This window comes from Pan paniscus, chromosome 3 (assembly GCF_029289425.2).
Source record: "Pan paniscus chromosome 3, NHGRI_mPanPan1-v2.0_pri, whole genome shotgun sequence".
NCBI lineage: Eukaryota > Metazoa > Chordata > Mammalia > Primates > Hominidae > Pan > Pan paniscus.
Genome location: NC_073252.2, coordinates 99,407,320 through 99,433,969, shown reverse-complemented (window position 1 = coordinate 99,433,969; position 26,650 = coordinate 99,407,320). Strand labels below are relative to the sequence as shown.

The window sequence follows — 26,650 nt, the reverse complement described above, 5'->3', positions numbered from 1 at the left end:
CTCATCCTCCCGAGTAGCTGGGACTACAGGCACACACCACCATGCCTGGTTAATTTTTGTATTTTTAGTAGAGACAGGGTTTCACCATATTGGGCAGGCTGGTCTCGAACTCCTGAGCTCGTGATCCACCTGCCTCGGCCTCCCAAAGTGCTGGGATTACAGGCGTAAGCCACCATGCCCAGCCATAATCAGAAGTTACTACTCAACCGTAATGTCCAAATGATAATAAATTCATCCAAGAACCAAATATGAGTTCAAAATTTTTGAAAGCCTGTTATTTTCAAAACAGAATATAACATACAATATTTTATTTTATTTTTAAAACTAAAACATCTGATAAAGCACTTAATAGTACACTAAAATGTACTTAATTTACTGTGATTTGCACCAATGGAAGTAAGCTCTGTGGAGCACTTAAATGCACAGATGACTCCAAATCCACAATATTTTCTTTTTTTGCCCACATATTTATCTTCATAATTACTTTTGATAAATCTAATAGTTTTTCTTCTCCAATAGAAAGAGGAAGTAGCACCTTATACTTAAATGTTTGCAAATATAATATATATCTAATGATCATATAACAAGACTTTTAAATCCTTGAGTGAAGGAACAAAATCTCTGAATCCTTCTTTACTCCCTACATTTTATGCATCATGTAGCATAGGGCCTTACACAGAACAGGTGTGGTCAAAGAATATTCATTAACAGAGAATTAAGATTTGATGCTCATGTATTCAAAGAAGTAAGAGTATTTTTAGTCTTCTGGTAGTTCTCTTATATTACAGTAAAACAATAATTCTAGGTTTTGCTAAGGAATGTACTTTTGGAACTAACATATTACTTTCTTATATTAATTTGGTAATATTAACTAGTCTAACAAACATATCTCCACATTGTAATGGAGTAACACAATAAATGAGTAAAGCCTAATGCCTATTTTCTTAGTAACTGGGTAGCATTCCTCTATGTGGTAATTAAGGGACTCTCGTCTTTGTCTCTGGGGTTCTGCCTGCCCTGGGTCTTAGAAGTCTCTGCATTCCGCTAAGGATGGGAGCCCATAGACTAGAAAATGTATATCTACTGCTTAACTGCCTTGTCCTGAGAGTGACCAACCATCTTAGTCCACAGTCCATTGATCAGAACTGGTCACATGGACCTTCTTCGAGGAAAGCAGGGTCAGGCTAGAAATGGGAATCCCTCTCTGGGCAGACACTTCCCAGAGTGAATTATACTAAGGGAGGGAAAACACATTTTTTTGGTAGACAAAAAGTTGTCTTTTTTCAAGCTTTTCCCCCCTCCTATTTCTTGATAAGCAGGACATTGCCAAAGTCAGCATCTGGGAACTGAAGTAACCCCTTCAAAATGTAAATTCCAAATATAAAGTATTCTCATGCAAGCAGTAATATAATTATGGACTGCTAGGGCAGTCTAACACGGAGGTTCCCAACCCCTGGGCCACAGAACAGTACCAGTCTGTGGCCTATTAGGAACTGGACTGTACAGCAGGAGATCTGCAGCAGAGTGAGCAAACATTACTGCCTGAGCTCTACCTCCTGTCAGATCAGCAGTGGCATTAGATTCCCACAGGAGTGCAAACCTTACTGTGAACCGTGCATGCAAGGGATCTAGCTTGCCCGCTCCTTATAAGAATCTAATGCTTGACGATCTGAGGTGGAACAGTTTTATCCTGAAACTACCCCCCACCACCATCCATGGGAAAATTGTCTTCCGCGAAACCAGTCCCTGGTGCCAAAAAGGTTGGGGATCTCTGGACAGGACAGAAAAAGAATGGCAGTAGGAGAGGGTAGGACATCTGAAACAGTAACCGAATAAAAAAGATGATCTGTCTGTCTACTTCAGGAGGTCAGGTGTATGAACACAAGTAGTCCCTAGTTAATATGCTGCCGTCCTGTTTCCTTAGAGCAGGATCCAATTTTGTTTAAGAGGTGTCAGTGTTGCAGCAGTTATGGAATCATACACAGGCATTAAAAGTTCCTGTTGATAATGTGTTGGGAAGTGATTGTGAGTCATAACTTTTTTTTCCCATACATACCTTAGCTAGGAGGTGTCCTAGACTTGTAGCGGACTAAAGGGTGTGCCTGAAAGGTGTGCCTTTATTTCCTATCTGTATCATGTAATTTTATATGGTGCTGACATTTTAAGCCTTCTGATCTTGGTTCAAAGATGTTTATCCTATACCTAGTAAAAAGTTATTCCAAATAACGGTGGGAACTTCATTTTTTTCTAATACGTAGGAGAGAATGTCTTGGCCTTGGAAATGAGCATCCCTGGACATGGTTTCCTGGTCTTTCTGAAGCAGGCCCTCTTCACCCACAGGTCTTGGCATCGCTCCCTCACTGTGTGCCATCTGGCCAGGGACCAACTTCCCAAATCTGCCTTAGCAACTAGCTCTGCCCGTGCTCAGGAGGCTGTTTCCAACAACCCCTTCCTGAGGAGATTACAGTGACCTCTCAGAGCTCATAATTTTATGTTCTCTGAAAATTCTAGGCTTTATTGAGGGCAAGGACAATTTTCAAATACACTCCCTCCCCACCTAATTACCCACCACAAAGTCTGGCATATAAATAAAAGGAGTACAGAAAATATCTTTATTGAATGAATTGTCTAATTGCCACCCAGTATCCTGGGGTTGGAAATTGGGCAGCAGAATCTCAGTGCCAGTGGCAGCCTCCCTATCTTGGTGGGACACACCCTGCGTCTGCTCCTTTTGCTAGGCCTCCACAGAGGTATCTAGTGTGTGTTTCTATTCCGTGCAGCCCACATCAAAGTCACGCTGCAGCACAATCAGTCTCTTACTCAAAATTGATTTTCAAGTTTGAGCTTTAATCTAATCCTTGTCTCCAAAACATTTCTTTTGGCTTCATCTCCCAGCTCCCTAAACTTTTTGTTTTTGTTTTCTTTGTGTGTGTGTGTGTGTGTGTGTGTTATTTTAAACCTTTTATTGGACCCGTGGTCCAATTGAGGAAATAGGAAAAACCTGATACTGAAGGACTTTGGAAATAAAACAGGAAACATGAAGGGTGAGAAATTTATTCAGATTTCTTCATAATTCCCCCCAAAAGCTCCAACCACGTTGCCAGTCCTTGGGTGCTGCAGTTGGTCGGGGAGAGGGGCTGTGTGGAGGTCACCTTCTGGTAGACGGAGACCTGCTTTTCAGACTCTGTGGTGCAGCAGGCGGGCCAGGAACATTTGGGCCACTATTGCTCTTAGCCCTGCCGCGCCTGACTTTCTCTCCTCTACTTTCCTTCCGACCGTAGGGACAAGTGTGGGGATCCGCTGTGGGCTCCAAGGCCCTGCCCGCACTGGCAGCACCAAGCGGGTGTAGAACGACTGGAAGGAGCAGGGAAGGAAGATGGGTGTCAACTGTCCCGGCCAGTGGCTGCGTGCATGTGTGTGTGAACAGGGAAAAGGCCACCCTCTCCCATGTTTCTCCCGTCTCCTCGGTTCTCCTCGGAGACCCGCAGGGCTGCCCGAGGTAACTCCGAGTTGCCCTGGGTCGCTGGGGCTTGGTCCGCATCCTCCTCCGCTAGTCCGCTCCCGCGTTCCATAGCGCCCCGTCGCTCGGTGTGCACGCCTGGGTGGGACACAGTAACAGCCCCTACGCCGCCAACGCAAAAGCAAAAACAACCGTACACCGCATCGCAGTCGTAGCTCTTCTCCGCAAGGTAAGTTGTTTATTCGTCGCCGTTTTGGCGATCCTCCCTGGACAGCTGCGGCAGCGACGGCAGCTGCGCCGCGGGCGCCGAGCTCCCAGCCTCTTCCTTCCTCCGCCCTCTCAGGGCTGCCTCTCACCCCCACCCTCTTCCCTCCTATCCCCGCCTTCTCTCTTCTTGCCCTCTTGTGGGCCACGCACACACCCGGAGACACCCTCTGCACTTGGCTACTCACACTGCGGCTTAACCCAGCCGACAAGGCACGCTTGCCAAAGAGGCGCGGGTGTGTGTGTGTGCGGGGTCCGCGTTCGGAGGCCAAAGGAGGGTGGCGTGGTAGAGCCCTTCTCCTCCTGGCCGCGACGCCTTGCCCACTCTCCTGCCCTAACCTCGGCCTGCCAGCAAAAGTGACACCTGAGCAGGGACTGGTCGGTAGAGGCGGCAGGCCCGCTGGTCCGGCAGCTGGGAGAAAACAGAGCAAGGGGCGGGGACAATGAGGAGGAGCGGGAGGCGGGACAAGCGGGGAGGCCGCCACCTGGCACTGAGTGATGCGCCCTCTAGCCAATGAACGCGAGGAACTCCAGCGTCGGGGCGGGAGGTCGGGGGCGGGCTCAGTGGGGAGGAGGAGGCTGCAGGCGCGCAAGAGGCGGGGGCCGGGAGGAGGAAGGGGAGGAGGCGGAGGCGGGCGCGGTGTCAGCGGCGGCGGCGGCGGCGGAGGAGGGTAGGTTGTGCCCGGGACTGTGTCTGCCGAGCTCGGCGGCTGTGCCTTGGTGAGTGGAGGAGCGGCGCGGGGAGGCAGAGGCGAGCGCGGGCGATCGCGGCGGCGGGACGTCTCCGGCGGCCGCGGCACCAGTGGCGGCGCTCTGTGTGGAGAAGCAGGGGCAGCGGCAGCAGCAACAGCGGCAGCGGCAGCAGCAGCGGCAGCAGCGGCGGCCGCCTCTCCGCCGCCGGGGACGCCAAGGTGCGGCTGGTGGCACTGACATCGGCGGCCCTGCCTCTCCTCCCTCGCCCCCGGCCTTCCCCATGTGATCGGTCTTAATCCTGGCCGTGTGTGCGCGCGTGGGGCTCCATTCCGCGGTGCTGGGTCTCCGTGCCGGGGTGGGTGCTCGTGTGTGCGCTTCTCCTCCCCATCCCCCTTCCCCCAAGAATAAAAGAAGAACCGGGAGGCGTGCTCAGAAAATAAATAAATAACCACCACACACGCGCAGCCCGGAGCGAGTCGGCGGGGCTGGCGGCAGCGGCGGAGGAGGAGTGAAGGCGGCGGCGGCGGAGGAGGGACGCGCGGAAAAGGCAGCAACTTTAAAGCCAGCTCAGAGCCTAGACCTCCAGCCGAGCGGTTTGCAGCGCGGCGGCGGCGGCGGCGGCGTTGAGTGTCTGGCCCGCCGGTCCGGTCGGGGTGTGCAGTCGGACGGACGAACAGCGCGTCGCTGTCCTCCGGCAGCTGGAGATGTCCGAGCCCAAGGCAATTGATCCCAAGTTGTCGACGACCGACAGGGTGGTGAAAGGTAAGCGGAGCGCCGCGGTGGCCTGGGTGCACCGTGTGCCGCAGGCGCCAGGGCAGCTTGCCTCGCCTCGCCTCCCCTCCCCCGCCCCAGGTTCTCCTCTGTCCGCTCCAGCCGCGGACCTTCTAGGATATTGTGCAACCCGCGAACCCCGCGAACCCCCCGCCCCCGCGGCGCCCTTCCCCCACGCGTCCCACCCAGCCTCACTTGGGGCATTTTTATTGACGGGGGCGTCAGTTGGCAAATGGCTGAGCCGCGGGGAGGTGGCGGCGGGGGTGGCGGTGGTGGGAGGGGGCGCCCGGGGGGTGGTTGCTGGTAGGGTGTAGCTGCTGTGACAGAAATAGGAAGTGGGTGGCTCTGCTCGCAGGCTTGCATGGGATCGGGTTTATGGTTTTCTTCTGCAGAGGGAGGGGTGATTTATGGCTTTTTAAAAATTAATAAGGCATTTCTGTGTGGCCGTGGCTTTCCACCGACTGCCTCACTCGGGCAGGGTTCTCTTGGAGCTCCATTGCAGCAATTCCCTCCGCGCCCCCCTCCCCCTCCCCCTGGAAGGGCCTGCACAGGACTCGCGAGAGAGCGGGAGAGCGTGGGGGGAGCCCGGCGCTTCCTTCCGCGCGGGGCGGGGGCGGGGGCGGTCGCTGGCTGGAGGGTGGCCGCGGGGGGCGCGGGAGGCGGGGAACGACCCGAGAGCACCAGCCGTTGCCGCCCCGGGATTTCCCCCGCACGCCCCGGGGAGAGACACGAAAACCACTTCTCCAGCCTCTCTTGCCATCCCCGGCTGTCCCCCGCCGACCTGTCATTGCTCTTAAAGGGTTCTCCACTCGTGCACACCTCCCAAGTGATAACCTCATTCCGCCTGCTTCCTCCGTGCCCTGGCATCCTTTTTGTAACGGGCTGTTGGATTCCTATTATTGCCTCCTCTTCGCCGCCTACGGGATGATAAACTCCTGGCAAGGATGCACTGAGGTTGCTGGCAAAGAGAAACTGGGATGTGCGGAGTGAGGAAGGGGACAGGCTGTGGTTGATCTCTCTGTCGCACGGGAATCTACCGGCCTCCTTGTATTCCTAGGTGTAGTGGGGGAGGAACCATCCTATGAATCCTGGAAGGCTGAGGCAACAGAGCAGATCCACTTGGATTAAGTAGTATCTCTCATTCCTGGGGGTCAGGACACCAAGCAAAGCAGAGATGGGCATGAGCTGTGCGGGGAGCGGGCCTCTGAAATTGGAAACAGCACTGGCTGGTGTAATGTGTGTGTGTTGTGTGTAGAACAGAGATGGTATCTAATGTGGCCAGAGCATGCAACTAGAGTGCAAGGCAATCAAGTCGTTTGCACCATGAGCACTTAAAAGTGAAGTAACCCAGCAGCCCAAAGACCATGATACACAAGTCCCTCTGGGGTTTCAGAAATGATTCTTTCTCCTTAGAGGTTTACTCAGTTTTTAAAGTAATTTTTCTGTGTGAGTGGTGGTGGTGATGGGGGAAATTACGTTCCCTTTTTTCAGAAAGAACAAAATATCTTCTTTTGTTTTGGTTTTACTGGAATCATTCCTGCTTCAGCTTCGGTGCAGGATTCATATACCCATGAAAATAATGTGGAAATAGCTCTGCAAAAATGATTCGAAATAGGGCTGCAGAGAGATGCACAGCTATTTTATTTTTCCTGCAGGCATGGATTTTCATGGAAACAGTCCATTCAGATTTATTTGAGAGAGCTGTGTTTTGCATGAAAGGCTTCTGTTGACATTTTCAAAAATTGAGACCCTTTGCAGAAATATCAGAGAATGACAATTATCTCCTTAATGTGTGAAGTTTAGATGTAGCTCCAATCTAGGTTAAGATCAAAACAATGTAAAGCTTATAATTCAAATGATACTAGTGAACGTGTTGGCAATTAAAAAAACACTTGTGCACACATAAGGTCACATTCCCTGTTTTAAATCATAGGATGTGGATTCTTAATGTAGGTGTAAAGTCATCAGGTGAACATGTAAAAATAAATGTTTATACTTTCTGGCTTAGTTTCTCTACCGCTTAAAATGGAAGAGCCCACTCAACCATTCCAAGGCTACTTTGCCTTGCTTTTTTTCAATACTGTACCATTATAAATGACTTTTCATTTTAGGTACACACACTCACCCATAATTTAAAAAATTTTATTCACATACTATGTGGATAGTAGACTCAAAATAGGAAAAGTTAATTTTGCATTTGTTTTGATAGAGATCCTGATGTGAGATGTGAAATATGAAATTTTGTTTATAGAAGTTTTGTTGATGAATCCTGATTTTAAGGTGGATACACTGTTATTGTTTATCCTGTTTTCTTGTAGAATATTATTGGCATGAAAGGCATTATACAAGGTTGGATTCAACCTTTTGTCATACATAAGATTTTTATTATTAGTTATTTGAGATAATCTATTTTGATTATTAGCTTTCTGTGAAATAATATTTCCCCTTGAGTATGTATACACGTACTGAATGAATGGAAAGTACGCGTATGCTGGATGTGAAACATATTAACAAGTGATTTAATTTGCAAAAATTAGATAATATGGAGTTTAGAAACCATTATTTTCTTGAAATTTTGTTAGAACTTCATCTCAATGGCTATTTAACTCATTCTTTAATACAGAAAAGAAATTATCTTTGAGGAAGTATTTGTGCTCCATAAGTTTTCTCTTTTTTACGAAGTATGTGTAGTATTATTTACTATATATACATACAAAAATAAATATTCAGATTGTTATTACCATGGCATGCCATGGCATTTGCTTACTGTTATATTTATTAGTGTCATCTGGCTTTTGTTGTATAAGAAATTGCTATTTACAAATAAAGATGTGCTTGTGGTTTGTAGTAATATGATGTGACTGTTTTCTTAATTGTACTTTTAGAATGCAGCTTTAGAGACGTAGGTTGAGTTTGTCTCAACTATGTTATTTTTGAGGTTTATAGAATCTGCTAGCATGTATTCAGAGACCCTGATCGGTTTTCTAAACCTTAAAAATGAAAGAGAATGATGGCAGTGGAGATGAAAAGTATTTGTTTAGATTATCCCAGGAGAGAAAGTTACTTAAGTTAGCAAAACTAGTGCTGTATCATTTTGACTCTTCTTGGATTAAAACAATGGAAAGTAGAAAAATTCAGAGAAAACATCTTGGTAATGACCTTTGCTGGAAATCAAAATAATATGGTCCGTTTATTGCTTTACATTATATTTTTAAAGATACATACAGCAAACCGAGGGCAATAAATAGAAGAATAACTGTCTTCCTCCCCTTGACCCCCGTCCTGATTTTTCTCTTAGTGGTACTCTACAGGCCTTGTCTCAAACTTTGGCTTTTCTTCATTTCTCTCTGTTCCTGCCTAGAATGCTTTGTCTGGCCCTAGCATTCCGTATTGGTCATGGAACTTTGCTATGTGATAGTTAAAAATACTTAGAGGAAATTAAACCCTATGTGATAATGAGTATTTGGCTTTGTTAAATCTCTTAACCTACCTTCCCTCTGTTCCCATCTCCAAGTATTTTGTGATGGGACTTCTACCTTAACACAAACCGATGGTAATGGTAGAAATTTTAGAAACTATGGGAGGCTGTTGAGGGATAAATTTCTGAGAAGAGTTTTGTGGAATCTCTCAGAAACTATAGATAATGCATTGTTGTGCTTTGTGTAAGGTTGCTTTTGGCCATAGAGAATGAGCTGTTTTTCAGGTGTATTGCCAGCTTACGTACTTCATGTAGACAGAGTACACATAGGAGAATTCTGAAAGATACTAAGATCATAGAAGCAAGAAGATGCTAGTTAAGTATTATTAAGTAAATAAGGATTCCAGCCACTAGTATTTCTAGCTGGGTGAGACTGATAATACTACTTAAAAAGAAAACAAATATGTCACATTCGTAGTAACTGTCGTGTTTAGACCTTGATGCAACAGAGTAGTAAATAATGTCATTTATTTGTGGTGTTCCAGGAAGAGCTTGTGAATTTATTTTACTGACATTTTGTTACCATCAGTTGAGTTTCATGTATCTGGTTTTCAATTTGAGTATAGTGAAACTTTATTAATTCAATATCATGAATTTAAATTTATTGTGAAAAAACACCAGTGTTTGTTGGCTGAAGTTTACATCAGCATTGGATGTGAAGAAAGGGGTCCGGTAACCAAAAAGTATAAACAACATAGTTCCAGCATTGTTAATATACCAAGAGAACAAATTCTTTTCAATACTTAGTGAACAGTATGCAAATTCATCCTGTTCGTTACAAGTTAGGTTGGTCTATTTATTAACATTTCCTTTTGGGACTATTATAAAGTGAATATAACACAAGTGCATTGTTGTAAAAACATTCAGTAAATTTAATGATTAATGCAACAATTGAGGCTGGGATTCAGGGGAATTCCAGTGATTCTAAAATGCCATCAATTAGAATAATCAACATTTTGAAGATAATAGTTTTTCTGAGAAGTGTGGGATAGAACCCTTATTTTAAATGGACAGTATATCTTAAGACATCCAGTTAAAATAGGAAAAAATTAACATCTAGAATCTAATTAATGAGGTTTACTCTAAGATTTGTTTAAAAATACGCCTTTTAAAATCTATTTGTCTGTTTTATTTGTAATTTTAGCGAGATGAAATATAATTTTGATATAGCATTCATTTATAACTTTTGTAATTGGCCTCTCATGCTTTTCCTTATCTTTTTTTGTGTCAGCTATGTGTAAATTTGAAACTAATTATGACACCAAATAAAGAATCCATTTAGGGTGACCTCATTGGAAAACAGCATTTTTGCAGATACTCCCTCTCCTTTTAGCAAATATGGTTAAATTACCATTTTGAATACTTCTAGAACTATGAAGAATGGTGGCGATTCATGATATAGAATTTTGATAATTACTAAAAATCATTTTGTCAATTTTTTTCCAGCAACTTTCTGATGTAGCAGTCTCTTGATATACAAGAGGGATATGGTGAGACCTTGAACTTCAGCTTTCTGTAATTCCACTGGTATATGTTATAACTTCACAGGCTAACTTTTTCTATACATAAAAGGGGAGTAATTGTATCCACTGCCAACTTGTGAGGACCAAAGGATAATCAAATGGGAAATGGGGAGTGTGTGGTTAACACTTTGTCCACTGCCTGGTAATGGCGATTCAGTCACTGCTAACACAGAATTAGAAATGACACGTGTTATGTGTTTTCTGGTCACCTGAGAATAGTCAGAACCATTAGCATTGAAAGCCATGAGTGCCTTGGGTCAAGAGTAGCTTATGATGACATTTATTTTTATAGTTAAAGAAGTGGAGACAGAATAGATAGAATGGTTACAGGTAAGTGTAAACACATTATTTTCTTTATTAAAGAGGCTTTTCTTGCTTGAAAATATTTTTGAAAATTGCCACTGGCCAGGTGTGGTGGCTCACACCTATAATCCTAGCACTTTGGGAGGCTGAGGTGGAAGCTTGGGCAACATAGCAAGACCATATCTCTTAAAAAAAAAAAAAAAGAAAAAGAAAAAAAGAAAATGGCCACTTCTTTTGGTATATTTAAGATGTCTTCACATTTCATTTCGCATTTTGTTTTACTAAATAATTAACTATGTAAAATAGTTTGATTAGGAGAGGAAGCTTTTTATATTTCTGTTTTTAGCAGACATCAAATTCTGGTGATAAATATAATTTAGTCTGACCTTGGCCTGAGGTTTACTAAAGAAATACTGTTAAACATTGCTTTCTGTTCAGGTAAATATATACACAGAAATAGAATAGTATACTCTCCTGCAAAAGAATGTTATTTACTTTCATTTTGAAGGATGTTGTCTTAAGCCTGTTTTTCTGAACTCCACTTAATGACCCACACTGATGCTCTGGTTTGACAAACAAAATCTTCAGATTTGATGATTTTGTTAATTTCTAGAGCAGGCTCAGGTGAAAATATCAGCCAGTGATTCTGAGGTGTTGCATTCCTATTTTTAAAGCAGTCATTAGGTAGGACTGATGTAGGCAATGAAATAGGATTTTAGTTTGTAAATTAAGTCTTTAGTACTCTTGACATTTTCAGCATTTTAAAATCATTTTATTTTACAATAATTCCATCTTTTATATGAATCCATCAATTATATTTCATATGAGAAGTGAAATAACAATTTTGTATTCCTCCATGGTTAGGGGTTCTGAATAATGGCTTAAATCAGATGGGTTATCAACTTTATGACCTAGCCCAGTTGCTGGTATCTCAAATCCGTTTTAACAAATATGCACTCGGCTAGTGGAAGCTTTAGATATTAAAAAAATAAAAGCCCTCACTGACGAAGTGGCAATAAATTATTAAAATGCTATGTTTTTGGAATTCAGGTAGATTCTTTTTGAGACCATCATAGAGAGGAATAGAACTTTGCTGTCCTTCTTTTTGTTTTCCTTATCCATGCTTTTGTCTCACAGCAAAATATACTATGACTCTATTTTAAAAAATGGTCTACCTGTCTGTGAACTTCTGTCTCTTGCAACTGGAAATTTTGCTTGTGTCTGTCTGCAAAAGAGGGAAACAAATAGATATCAGGGATTTATAAAAGCTATCTCAATATTATGACATACTACTTTACAATGTTTGTCAATTTCAGGTACTTTTGACAACTGTGAAACCAGAAGAATGATGGTTGATGTTCAAAGAGAGAGTTTTATTTATATGGAGCTAAATTAAAAAAATTTTCATCAGCTCTAAGATTCTTAGACTTAGAGTCTTTCTATGGTGATTTTATTGTCCCAGTTTTCCTTTCTTTGGGGAAGAATTAGTAGTAGTTTTTATTTAAAATGTCCAGTTCTTTCTATGTAATATCAGAATGTTTTGGAAATCCTAGTATGTCAGTGTCTAAACTATGTGTCTTGGTTGCTGCATATACTTGGAAGTTGCATAAAATTGTTAATATTTGTATTCAGAGTTTTAGTTTGGAAAAAATGGTCATTGTCTTATTGGTCCCTAGCTCAATGCCTTGCTTATTAAATGCACTGAATAAATTCTTTTGAATGAGATGGATATTGTAAAATTCTCATGTGCCTCCTGAAGCCTTCTAAATTGTTTTTATTTTGAGTGTATTAAGTTCCATTTGTAAATGGTTCTGTATGGTGACTGGCGAATTGGAGTGCTTCTTTCTCCAGCCCAATCAGGGCATGGAGTATGAGAAGGAGGCATTAATAAGGTTACACAATTAGAATGAGAGCTGTTCTGTTCGGTCACTTGAACTCACTTTGTCCCTGCTGAATGTAAAAGGCTAAGTTCTATTCAATTTAATTTATTTGCTTGAACCTGACAGCTGTCTTTCAGTTTTTATTGTATTCCCCTTTAGGCTGGTCAATTTCTGACAAATGAGAAAAAATATGTTAATCACTGAGTGTTTGATTATTGGATGATTTGTGTATTTTAGTTATTGTCTAGATTTGGACTTGAAGATAAAATGACCTGGTAAATTTCATGAAAAAGAACAAATTGGAAAAAACCTCTTGCCCTGTTTACATCTCAATATATCATTTCCTATAATGCTTCTGTAATCCAGAAATGCTGCCTTCTCCAACATGACTTCCTTCCCTTCTCTGGCCCCCAAAATGTCATTGGATGCCATCCAGTGGAAAGATACATGGGCTATGAAAAGTTAAGAAAAAGGTGGCACTAACGCTGCTGTCTCCTTAGATTCTCACAAGTGGGCTTTGAGCCATCCGTTGACATTTGTTTTTAAAACATCTTGTAAGTTATGCTGTTTTATCAAGTTAAATTAAAAGCAAGATATATTCTTTAAAAGATGGAACCTGAGTCAGGAATTCAAGTTTGTTTTATTTTTTGTTTGCTTTTTACAAAGGAATTTGATTTTAAAAAATGATAAATCTGGCATTGTTGGTTCATGTATATTTAATGCTATTAAAGTTACACACATTCCTGTTCTGCGTGGGCCTGATTATTGGGATAACAAATGTTCTCCTGATCATTCAGTTCTCTTCTTTCGAGCTTCAGTTCAGAAGTTACCTCCTCTGAGACCTGCATCTCCTGACACCTTCACTTAGAATAAAGGAATTGAGCCTCTTCCTTCTCACAGAGGACACCTTGATAAGAGCATGTTGCTGTGATGACTTGTTTCCTTGTCTGCCTCTCCTCCCCAGGAGGTGGAAAGTCCTAGAGACAGAAGTTCTATCTACTTTTGTGTCTTTAGCTCTAGCACAGGGCCTGCTGTAGAATAGGCATTTGATACATGGTTGTTAAAGGAATGAAATAACATAAAGGATAAGATGGATTTAAATTTCTAAATTATGGGGTTCCTTTATGTTTTGAAATTTTGTCAATCTTAAATCGTGATCAGTACACAAACGTCTGATGAGTCTTGACTTGTAAGCTCCAGTCTTTGTAGAAGTGTGTTTTCCTGTGAGTTTTTGAAGTGCTGTATTTTATTAACTGGCATTATATGGATTTCGCTCGGTAGCCAGCATGCAGAAGCACAACTGGCAGAAGTGGCCTTCCCATGGGGAGTGCTTGACTTTTAATGGATTATTGTCACAAGGTGTATAGGTTGATTTCCTCAAAGGTGAGTGATGGTTTCTTTCTCAGGAAGACAGGTGATGATATTAAATTGAGGGGAGAGCCATTTGACAAGCATGTGGGAGGCCCATATTAGTCTTCACAATGTGCAAATTCAAATGAATAAAAATGTGTAAGATTAGGAATTAGAACAGAGATTAAAACATACTGTATACCCTGATAGGTGATAACTTACTGTGTATATACCAATAAAAAATCTTCAGGCCCATCACGAGTACAGGCTGCTCATGAGTCACCTCTCCTGATGGCATGTCTGCATGGTGAGTGTTTTTAGAAAAGCTCAGTACTGGACTCCACACCAACAGAGTGGCAGTATAGTGAGGCACTTGCTCTTAGTCCCATCCTTACAGAAGACCGCTAAAGCTGCACTACCCCAGATGTGGTTGTATGACTTCTGGTTAAAGAAAGCCAGCTGGGCCTTTCCAAGCTCCATTTTATTTTTGTTCTGAATGAGTATTTCCAGTCTCTCACATGGGCCGGGATATACTTTGTCTCACTAACACAGAAATACTTTCATTTCAAAGAGTTGAAGACTAAGGAAACTATAGTTTCCTACATAAAATCTCACTGTTAGCTTCTGTTGATTTGCATTCAGCAACCAGGAGGGAATCTCTGTTGTCCTCGCCTCTGGTCAGAATTCTCCCTGAGTACTCTATCTCGTTCCACGTGCCCTTCCAGAAACGGATGTGTTAAATTTTGGAGTATGTTTTACAAAACAGTCCCCAAGATGATTAAAGGACTTTAAATAAATTGTGACAGGAAGTGAGAGATTATTCAGTCTGAACAAAAAAGGGTGAGTGGTGATTTCACTAGAGGCTTCAAATATTAGAAAGTCTCTTTCTGTAGTGGATCATACTCAGAAGTTGTTCATCACCCCAGTCAACTAAAGAAGAGAAAATATTTAGAAGCATCAGAGAATTAGGTGATTTTTAAAAAAATTTAACCAGTTAGGGGCATTTAACATTGGGATGGTTTATGGGAATCTTCTGAATGGAGAGAATAAATGATTCTTATTTATTTTTGTTGTAAATGTGAACTTTATGTGTGCTGAAGAATAGTCTAAGCCTAAAATTATGGTATTTTGAAGCTGGAAGGAACCATGGAAATCTAATTTTCTGTCTGGCTCAGAACCCTCTATTTGCTGGGGAGAAGGATTGGGGGATGTAGGGGAGACCTTTGATCTCTTACACTTGCTCATGCCTGAATTTAGGCCTACAAATGAGACTCCCAGAATTGGAAGGTACACCAGAATTCTAGCTTAGGCTATCTCTAATGTGGAACTCCCTCTCCAGCCTCTCTGATGGATAGAATCCCGCCCCTGCATGTACACATCTAGTGAGAAGCAGCTCCCTATTCCATATACCTCTCACTCCATCCTGGACAAGTCTGCTTTGAAGAAATATTTTCTTATTCTTGATTACAATCTGATGCTTTGAATATATATTACTTGTTCTTAGCATTGCCCTACAGAATTCCATAGAATAAGTCTTACTTGTTTGCCTCCAGAGAGCTCATTTGCTATTAAAAACAGCTTTCTTTTTTTCATTTTTTTTTTTTAAGACAGTTTCACTCTGTTGCCCAGGCTGGAGTGCAGTGGCACGATCTTGGCTCACTGCAACCTCCGGCTCCTGAAGTTCAAACGATTCTTGTGCCTCAGTCTCCCCAGTAACTGGGACTACAGGCATGCGCCACCATGCCTGGCTAATTTTTTTGTATTTTTAGTAGAGATGGGTTTCACCATGTTGGTCAAGCTGGTCTTGAACTCCTGACCTCAAGTGATCCACCTGCCTTGGCCTCCCAAAGTGCTGGGATTACAGGCGTGAGCCACTGCGGCCGGCCAGCTTTCTTGTTCTTAAGTCTTCTAGCTATTCCTCACCCAGCATGTTTTTGTTTGCTTTTTTTTTTTGGAGGTGGGGGACAAAGTTTTGCTCTTGTTGCCCAGGCTGGAGCCCAATGGTGCGATCTTGGCTCATTGCAAGCTCCGCCTCCTGGATTCAAGCCATTCTTCCACCTCAGCCTCCCAAGTAGCTGGGACTACAGGCATTTGCCACCATGCCTGGCTAATTTGTGTGTGTGTGTGTATTTTTAGTAGAGATGGGGTTTCACCATATTGACCAGGCTGGTCTTGAACTCCTGACCTCAGGTGATCCACCCACCTCGGCCTCCCAAAGTGCTGGGATTACAAGTGTGAGCCACCATGCCCGGCCAGTTTCTAGGTCCTCCTCCATCCTAGGAGTCTACCTTTAAATCCAGGTCAGTCTATTGGAGTCCCTTGAAAATGGAGAAGTGAACAAAGGTTGATCTTGACTGACTTCTTCCATGGAACCTCCAGCATCTTGTGCTCTCTTCCTTGGTACTCTTGCTTGCCCTTCTGTGTCCGCATGCCAACTTGGAACTCAGAAGTCTTTCATAGGTGGGCCCAGTTTAGCATCCCGAGATACCCCTTGGGAGGGTGAGGATTGCCAGTCATGATGCTCTTAGTTCTCACGCCTTTCCCATTGAAATTCCCTTGTTATTTTTTCCCAGAACTTAGGCAGTTTCAAGTTGTCAAATGCCTAATCTGGTCTATAAGTAAAAGTCTCTGTAAAACCTAGATAGCAGACGCGTTTTAACAGTGACTTTCTAAAGGCATTGCTCTCACCTTTCATTTATAATACAGGCAAGTAATAAAGACAGGATGAAAGCATAGCACCATGTGGTGATAGTGGGGCTATTGAGAGACAGGCCATGCCCCCTTTATTTGCTTTTCAAATCATGCCACAAAGACAGCTAGCTCAGCACCTCACTTGACCAGAGCCAAACCTGCCTCTTCTGCTTGCTTTCACTTGTGCCTAATCTTTGAAGATTGTCTGCTCCTAACGCCATTGAATTTGGCAAATGTAGTAAAATTGGTTGTAATTTGATAACTAGTTTCAGTTTCACTGAGATATGAAGGAGACCAGTGGCTTCCAACTATGGTGTCAACACAGTGTTGTGTTAAACTCAGCTGTGAGGTATTAACAGCTACTGATAACCTAAAGAAGTTTGCAGATGACTTATTTTAAGATACCTATGTATAAACGAGAGTGGATTTACGTTCAACCCTAAAATGCTACTTTCACTTGCATTCTGACATGAAGGGATGGAGCTGCAACTGTCATGGTGGGCATTTTGTATAAATTGCAGTTGCTTGATCTTACTGATAAGTCTTTAATCACAGTGGAAATTACATATGTGTGTATTTCCCTGAACATTTTTTTTTATGGTGGTTCATTAGAATCTGGATTTGTTTATCCTAGTGTTTCGTAGAAGTGAATGTTATATCATGTATATCTCTGGGGGGAAGAAAGGCTGAGACCTGTCATGGGAGACTGTGCCTTTGCTAGCCAGTCTGTAAATTGAATAATCTTGAAACATTTAGGTAGGCACATTTGGGGTGACTTCAAAGTGCTTTATGAAGTCTTCTCTCCTCACACATCTCCAGAGACTACCATACCTGAAATTTCATGATTGTTTAAGATAAGAATGGCTTTTTTGATAGATATTTCAGAAGTAACTGATATTTAAAACATAATTAACTGACTAATTTAATTTTTTTTCCTTTTGGGTAATGTTGAATCTAGGAAAAAAATCCTGTTATTCAGGAGCCTTTTTGAGAGTTAACTTTCATGCTTCTTTTTAAATCCATATCCCATGCCTCTTTGAAATTGTCACTCGGGGGTTGGGAGCGGTGGCTCACACCTGTAATTCCAGCACTTTGGGAGGCAGGGTGGGTGGATCTCCTGCGGTCAGGAGTTTTAGACCAGCCTGGCCAACATGGCGAAAAATCATTTCCACTAAAAATATAAAAATTAGCTGTGCGTGGTGGCATGCGCCTGTAATCCCAGCTACTTGGGAGGCTGAGGCAGGAGAATCGCTTGAACCTGGGAGGCGGAGGTTGCAGTGAGCAGAGATCACGACATTGCACTCAAGCCTGGGCGACAAGAGCGAAACTCTGCCTCAAAAAAAAAAAAAGTGTCACTTGGTTTTCTATATGTCCCTATTTCCCATATGATATAATCTCCTGCTCGGTAAGTAGATTATTTGGTTGAGTGTAAAATGGCTGTTAAAAAGATACTGCTTCTACTTATTAAGCCATCCATCTACCCATCCTGCTCACATATGTGTCAGACTTTTAGTGCCCACTGCGTGTGTGGCTCTGCACTGTGTTCTTGGGGTCTAACATAATGTAGGCAATCTGAAGGTTACTGTCCAGTGTGGGAAGCAAAAGGAAATCACGGTATAAGTTTTGCTTTCTTTAATAGCAGAAGGGGCTACATCCTACTGTGGGAATGCAGAAAAGGGAGTGATAAGCTGCCTTCATAGACTGTGCTTTCATTTTTTGCAAAAATAAATGTAATCAATATGAATTTGTGGAAAGTGTAGCATATATTGCCATGTGTTATGACTTTGAGCTTATTTTAAAATAAAGATGGATGCCTGTTTTTGCCTAACATGTTAGTCAGTGTTATCAAAGACAAGAGGCAGACCATTCATTCACTCATTTCCAAAACACTGAATGCCATTCTGTGCCTAGCGCTATACAAGACATGGGAAATTCAGTGTCAATAAGTCTTTGCTTTCCAATCAACAGGGACGATTTTAATCATAGATTGTCTTCCTATTAAGTATGAATTTTAGCAGGTATTAAAATTAGTTTGATAATATGAGAAAAAAATGAAGATTGAGGCCGGGTGCAGTGGCTCATGCCTGTAATCCCAATACTTTGGGAGGCTGAGGTGGGAGGATGGCTTGAGCCTAGGAATTTGAGACCAGCCTGGACATCATAGTGAGACCTCATCTCTACAAAAAAAAAAAAAAAAAAAAAAAAACTGGGCATGGTAGTGCATGCCTGTAGTCCCAGCTGCTGCTCAGGAGGCTGAGGTGGGAGGATCGCTTGAGCCCAGGAGGTTGAGGCTGCAGTGAGTAATGATCATGCCGTTACATTCCATCCTGGGTAACAGTATGAGACTCTGCCTCAAAAAAAAAAAAAAAAGAAAGAAAGAAGATGGCATTATATTTGAAATTCTGCAGCTGTTGTAACTCATTTGTGAGCAGGGTATATGAGATAGAATCATAGACTTTTGAAGGTGGAAGAGGGCTCAGACGTAAGCTAGTTAAGCTGTCTTTCAAAAAGAAAAGATATTTCTGTTAGATGGTTAACAAGCCACTCTTCACTCTGCCTCCCTCCACATACTTCCAGTGATGGGGAGACAGCATCACAGTGTGGAAAGAGCATTGGTTTACAGCTAGACAAAATCTGTATTTAAATCCTCTGTCCTCCATATGCCAACTGTGTGTCCATGGGCAAGTCATGTAACCATCTTGAACCCATTTTTCTTACAGAAATTTGGAAATGATACTAATTTTTTAAGGTTGTTGTAACGACGAGAGGAATATTATGTAAAATGTCTAGCCTTAGTGCCTGCACAGAAAGTGTTCCCAATATATGTTAGGTATTGTAATTTTGCTGCTGGACAGCTCCTTTGAAAGACATGCTTTTTACTTGTAGAAGTAGTAGTAATTTTCATTAAAGTAATACACTTCCTCACCTCCTATCCACTGTCAAATCCATTGTACAGTCATTTGGGGGGCCCTACCATTCCATGGAGGCAGGTTGGCAGTGGCTGTCCAATGGCTGGTTTCTGTGATATTTGACAGGTGTCACCTTGTTTTTCTCGAAAGGTTGTCCTCATTGGCTTTCATGAATTTCTTTTTTTTTGACTTTTTTGCTATCTCATCTTGACTGAATCCTAAATGTTGATGTTCCCTCATCCCTTTGTACCTTTCTCTAGGCAGTCTCATGTCCTTACACTTACAGGATTGATTAATGCCTGTAGGCTGATCACTGGTACATCTGTATTTGAAACCTAGACTTTTCTCTTGAGCTGTCTCTCAAACCCTGTATACAACAGTTGCTGTGGATGGGTATGGTGAAAATACAGTTGGATGTCTGTTCTCCTGTGTTTCCTATGCTTGGTGATGTCACCACCACCCATCCCAGTCAATTAAACATACCTCTCAGTTCAAGTCTTTTAAATACTTCTAACCTAGTGCTGCAGGAGCCTCCCAACATCAGTGTCTCTGCTTTCAACCTTTTTCTCTTGCATACACATATCTTTTGTCACATTGTCACTAGGATTATTTTTCTAAAACGAACATTTGATTATGCCGATACCTACTTGGTGGTTGATCCCTTTTTTTACTGGTTTGCAGGAACTCTGTATATTACGGAATTTGACCCTATCACATGAATTCTGAAAATATTTATAATATAGCATATGTTACATTGTACTGAACTTATTTTAAGTCTCCAATTTATTTGAATATAAATTTTTGGGAGCTGAGAACATTTTTTATTTATATGTGTATTCTGATTGTTTATCTGTGTTTGGCATATAATAAAAGTTGATTGAGCTGAAGGACTTAAAAACCTGAAGCACACCTTCCATGCTTTTCATTTGCTTTACCTCTGCATGGAACACTTTTAATCTGTCTCTCCTGTGTGAAACTTCTCTGAAACCCTTACCAGCTGTCTGTGCTGCTACTTGTCTGTTGTACGCACAATGGATCACAAATGTTGGCAACATTTTTTCTTCATTAACTGAGAAATCTCTGAGGGGCAGGGTCTTATCCACTTGATCTCTCCAGTGCTTAGTGCAATGCCTGGCACATTATTCTTCATTTGTTTTTTTACAACAAAAAAATTGACTGGGGAAGATATTTCTGTTTATTATACAAGAATAATGAAGCAAAGTACTTTCTGTCCTCCCTTCTATTCTAAAAATTTTAATGACATTAATATCCATGCCTTGCATGTATATTACCTCATTTTAAGTACCTTATGCAAAGTTTCGTAGTAAGTAAGTGGTGGATCAGGTATTTGGACTCCAAGTCGTGACTCAGATCCTGGGCTTTTACCACCATAACACTAACTTGAGGGCAAGATGAGGCCAAATATATTAGATGGTGTCAGTGAATTGATAGAAAATACTTGTTATTAGGGATTTGTTTTTATATAAAATATCATTGCTCCTGGAAATAATTTTGGCTGAACATCTGTGGCATTTTCTGTGGGAGAAAAATCTAATACTTTTCGTGGGGCAGATATTTTTGTCTTCTTTGTAGAAATATGTAGTTGAGGCCTACAACAATGGGACTGGACCATAAATTATGCTTTTCTTGGCATTATTGACCTTATTATGGTGTTATAACACAAACGATCCAAAACATAAAAAGAAGTACCAACTATGAGATCCATAAAAAAGTCATTTTAATTGGACCTTAAGTTTTTCCCCTAGGTTAAGGCTATGAAAAAAAAGTGTAGTGCTAGTTATTGTACACTGTTAGCCTTTTTTTGTAGACATTGCCTTCTTATACAGGCATATTTTAGAGATATTGTGGCTTTATACAGGCATATTTTGGAGATATTGTCGGTTTGGAGATATTCCAGACTGCCACAATAGAGCGAATATCACAAGAAAGCTAGTCACACAAATTTTTTGGTTTCACAATGCATGTTAAAGTTATATTTACACTATACTGTAGTCTGTTAAGTGTGCAATAGCATTATGTTTAAAAAAGCAATGTACATACTTCACTTAAAAAATACATAACCGTTGTGCTAATGATCATCTGAACTGTCAGTGTCTTGGGGTGGCTGTTGCTTTATCAGCTAAATGTATGTAGTATTGGAAATCCTTTGAGTTGCTTCTCAAGGATGAGCAAAGAAAGTAGATTTTTTAGATTCTAAAGAAACTATCTTCTTTATTCATCCTTGAGAAGCAACTCCTTATCCATTAAAATTTTATCATGGGATTGCACCAAGTCAGTCCTATCTTCAGGATTCACTTTTAATTCTAGTTCTCTTGATATTTCTACCACATATGCAGTTACTCCCTCCTCTGAAGGCTTAAATTCCTTAAAGTCAGTTTATTTCAAACTCTTGTTAATGTGGATATTTTGACCTCTTTCATTAATCATGAATATGCTTAATGACATCTAGAATGGTGAATCCTTTCCAGAAGGTTTTCAATGTACTTTGTCCACATCTGTTAGAGGAATCACTATGTATGGCAGTGACAGTCTTATGAGATATACTTCTTAAATAGTACAATTTGAAAGTTTAAATTACTCCTTGATCCATGGACTGCAGAATGGGTGCTGTGTACAAGATCAGAGCTCTTGGATGACTAGGTGCATTGCAAAGAGCAGTAATATTTTGAAAGGATTTTTTTTTTTTTTCCCCTGAGCAGTAAATCTCAATCTCAGCCAAGAGCTTAAAATATTCAGCAAACAATAACAATGCTGTAAACAGATGTGCTGTTATCCAGGCTTTGTTGTTCCACTTACGGAGCACAGGCAGAGTAGATTTAGCATAATTCTTAAGGGCTTTAGGATTTTCAGAACGGTAAATGAGCATGGGCCTCAACTTAAGTTACCAGCTGCATTAACCCCTAAAAAGAGAGTCAGCCTGTCCTTTGAAATTTTGAAGCCAAGAGTTGACTTCCCCTCTCTAGCTGTGAAAGTCCTAGGCAGCATCTTCTTCCAATAGAAGGCTGTTTCATCCCTATTGAAAATTTGTTGTTGAGTGTAGCCGCCTTCATTAATGATCTTAAGCAAGGTCTCCTGGATAACTTGCTGTAGCTTCTACATTAAAATTTGCTGCTTCACTTTGCATTTTTATGTTGTGGAGATGGCTTTTTGCCTTAAATGTCATGAACCAACTTCTGCTAATTTCCAACTTTTTCTCTGCAGCTTCCTCACCTCTCTCAGCCTTCATGGAATTGAAGAGAGTTAGGGTCTTGGCTGCTGATTAGGTGTTGGCTTAAGAGAATTTTGTGATTGGTTTGATCTATCCAGACCACAAAAACTTTTCTTATATTGGCATTAGGCTCTTTAGCTTTCTTATCATTTGTGTGTTCACTAGATAGCACCTTTAATTTCTTTGAAGAACTTTTCCTTTGCATTCACAACTTGGATGTTTGGCGCAAGAGGCCTAGCTTTGGGCCTGTCTCCACTTTTGATATGCCTTGCATGATAAACTTAATCATTTCTACCTTTTGATTTAAAGTGAAACGTGCAACTTTTCACTTGAACAGTTAGAGACCATTTTAGGGTTATTAATAAGTCTCATTTTCAATATTATTTTGTCTCAGGGAGTAGGGAGGCCCAAGGAGAGACAGACAGAGATGGGTAAATGACTGGTCAGCACAGCAGTCAGAGTACACACATTTATTTGTTAAATTTGTTGTCTTATATCGGTGTGACACGAGGTGCTTTAAAACAATTACAATAGTAACATACAAAACCATGGATCACAGATTACCATAACATACGATAATAATGAAAAAGTTTGAAATATTGTGAGAATTACCAAAATGTCACAAGAGACACAAAGTGAGCACATGCTGATGGAAAAATGGCACCGCTAGACTTGCTTGTGACAGAATTGCTATAAATCTTCAATTTGTAAAAAATGTAATACCTGCAAAGTGCAGTGAGGCAAAACACAATAAGTGAGGTATGCCTGTATTCATTTTCATATTTTTGTTGCTGAAGCAAATAAAGGAAGCCACACATAGCTAAAGTGAAAGCCACTTCAAGGAGACGTCACATGAAACATTTTGAGGAGGGAGTTATGTGGTTTCATTGTAACATTTTAGATGCAAATGTGAATTGTTTTGAGATCAGAATTTTTCATTTACTACTTTAAACTATTCTTGTACTATGATGAATGTTTAGGGTTAGCCTAGTTATACACTTCTTAAATTGTTTGAAAGAAAAGATGGTGATTGAGAATTTTAGTGCTTCTCCTGAGGCAGGTGATTGGAGACAGTTGTTTGTTCTTGTGATTCATAAACGTATTTTGAATCCAACTGAACCTTGTTTGATTTACTTTGAGAAATTCTGTGGTTGAGGTAGTTGCAGGTCATAGGTTTAGGTGTAAGAGAAGATTTAACACCCTGCCCTGATTTCCTGGGTCTGTAAATTCGGGGAGCTCCAATTTCACACAGAGGCCTCTTACCATCTCTTGCTTTATGGCGAATACCTCTGCATGTGGGAAAATTTCTTCCTGCTGGAATCAGCTTAGGTTCATATTTTCTTTTTCTTCTTTTTTTCCCTGGTGATATTTTTGTGGACCCTGAACTTCAAGTATATTTTTTTTGGTTGTTGTTTACGAAAGGTGTCCAGTACCATGTAGATGAAAAATTTGAGTAACGTTCATACAACTAGAGTGTTTTGTTGACAGTTCTCATTTTGTTAATATATATTTATTGAAATGTAAGGGTTTTCATGGCCTGAAAAAACAAAATATGCATTACAAGTTTCCTGCTGTGTGTGTTTATTTCAGTTCTGAAGCTAGCCTGAAATAAGCTCTACTTTATAAGGAAATTGATGCTGAGTTGTCATTATGCCCAACATTTATAATACATATACAGCTAATTTGAATGTTATAAGTATAGAAAAAATATCAGGTAAGTCTGTATTCAAATAGGAATATCAAAGTAAAATAACCAGTGATTAAACATTCCAGTGGTAGTACATGGGAACCAAGTGAGAAAATATGTAAGAAACATGCTTGGATTTTTTGTTTGTCTTTCTTTTTTTCTCCCACAAATGTGGATTTAATTTGTGTCTTATGAGTGAAATTTTAAAGTAGAAGATTATGAGAGCTCTTCTTTTGGGAATTCCCCTAGTAAATACAGCTTCTAAGTTCACTGTTTTTGTTCTTCCTTGAGCTAATGAGAGAGGTTAACATATTTGTAGTAGATTCCAGGTTTTAGAATTTTTTCTTATGGAAGAGAGGCAAACTGGAATCCCATTCAGTCACAATATTTGGTTCAGTCACAATATTTGATTAGACTTCAATTGTCTTGGACAGAAGTAAGACTGTTCTCCATATTCTTAAAAAATGGAAATGTGCATAAATTATTTTCTGTACATTCACTATTTTAAATAATTATTTCCCTTTCACTCTTATGCTGAGCTGTATATTGTGACCACATGGATGAAAGTCTACCTCTTTCCTTCTTCACAAGGTTTCTGACAGTGAGATTTTGTGAGTGATTTGGTTTATTTCAAGAATGGTGGAATTATCACAATAATGTATATTTTAAAATGCTTTTGTAGTTATGCCTCAGAATAGGCAGATAGATACTGCCTATTCATATTTGAACTTCTGTCCTGTGAAGAGCTAGCCCCAGAAGGGATCTTTTGCTTTTGATTATTTAGCCTATATTTAAGAGGTTTCTTTTATCTTGAATTGTTATCCCCAGCTACTTGTTCAGAGATGTTTGTAAACGAAGGGAGTGAGTGGGAGGAAAAGCTTATGTTACTTGTAGACCAGAGAATAGTATAGCAGCTAGAAGTGGTGTTTGTCTGTAGGCTACCCTTAGTTGATTTGTGTTGTCATGCAGGAAACATTTTGATACATTTATTTCAGGACACGGCATTTTGGAGACTTCATTAAATGCTACCTGTTGCTGTTTGTGATGGAATCTGGTCTAGAATGTTAAGAGGCAGTAGAAAAAGCTGAAATGGCAAGAAGATGGCACTCTTCAGTCTTTACAGATTCACCTGTTTGCATTTTAGAAACACATTACCATTCTTTTTGCTTCTCTTAAAATTGGAGCTATTTGGATTAAAATTAAATTTATCATTATGATGTGACCTACTTGGTGTCAGTTATTTTTACTGTTTCTTTTAATCCCTAAGGTAATCCTGTGAGGAGGTTTATATGGAAATCTGTTCTGAAGTCTGTGAATCAAAGATGCTAAATAATTTTCTCATGATCAGAGAGCTAGTAAGTGATCAAGCTGGAATTGAAAAACAGAACATTTAAAAATTATTTTGAAAAAATGTCAAATATATGTAGGAGTTAGGAGGACAGTTAACCCACATATACCTATCCCATAGATTACTTATGGAGATTTTATTACATTTCCTTTATTCCCTCCTTCCTTTTTTGGAGACAGAGTCTCACTCTGTCGCCCATGCTGGAGTGCATTGGTGCAGTCTCGGCTCACTGCAACCTCTGCCTCCTGGGTTCAAGTAATTCTCCTGCTTCAGCCTCCTGAGTAGCTGGGACTACAGGCACATGTGACCCCACCTGGCTAATGTTTTTATTTTTATTAGAGATAGGGTTTTGCCATGTTGGTCAGGCTGGTCTCGAACTCCTGACCTCAAGTGATCCGCCTAACCTCAGCCCCCCAAAGTGCTAGGATTACTCTTCTTTTTTCTTTGCCAAAGTATTTTAAAGCCGATCCCAGACATCATGTTAATGAATGTGCACATTTTAACTGTGAGGCTAGTGTTTAGAATTCTGTACCTGATGGCCTAAGGTATAAAAGAGCATGACACAATATGAAGACTGTGAGCAGTAGAAGCCATATTTTTTCTACAACATAAGTTATATATCTACATTGAGTTTTCTTGATATGGTTAGCCGTCATTTGCCACTCATTTGTTAAAAAAAGATCAATGCAATAACTAATATTTATTGAGTACTGACTCTGGGTTAGGAACAGTCCCTCATATTTTATGCATATTAACTCATTTAGTTCACAGTAGCCCTGTGTTCTGCAATCATTTATTGTGGGTTCCAGTTGCTTGTCGAAAACAGTTACCTCTTTTACATAAAAATGAAATATTCCACATTGCTTTGACTTGTGATATCTTTTCCATTCCTTACCTTTAGTAATTATAATTTGTTAAGGAATGTATAGAACAGTGCTACTCAAAAGTGTGGTCCACATAACAGTAGCATCAGCATTGCCTGGAAGCATGGTAGAAATACAGAATTTCAGGCCCTACCTTTTGAATCAGAATCTGCATTTTAAATTAGGTCTTTAGGTGATTTA

General features: G+C 40.9%; 1 protein-coding gene across 2 annotated transcripts in view; it reads left to right on the top strand.

Moving 5' to 3' along the window:
• Positions 1-4,322: 4,322 nt before the first annotated feature.
• PPP3CA (protein phosphatase 3 catalytic subunit alpha) overlaps positions 4,323-26,650 on the top strand; it is a 323,280-nt gene continuing 300,952 nt past the window's right edge. The window contains exon 1 of one of the 2 annotated variants that reach the window (XM_003829946.6): positions 4,323-5,179. In XM_003829946.6, the coding sequence (XP_003829994.1) occupies positions 5,122-5,179 (58 nt within the window). In that variant the 5' untranslated portion in view covers positions 4,323-5,121. The remainder of the gene's footprint in view (positions 5,180-26,650) is intronic. The other variant, XM_003829947.6, reaches the window with a different exon arrangement.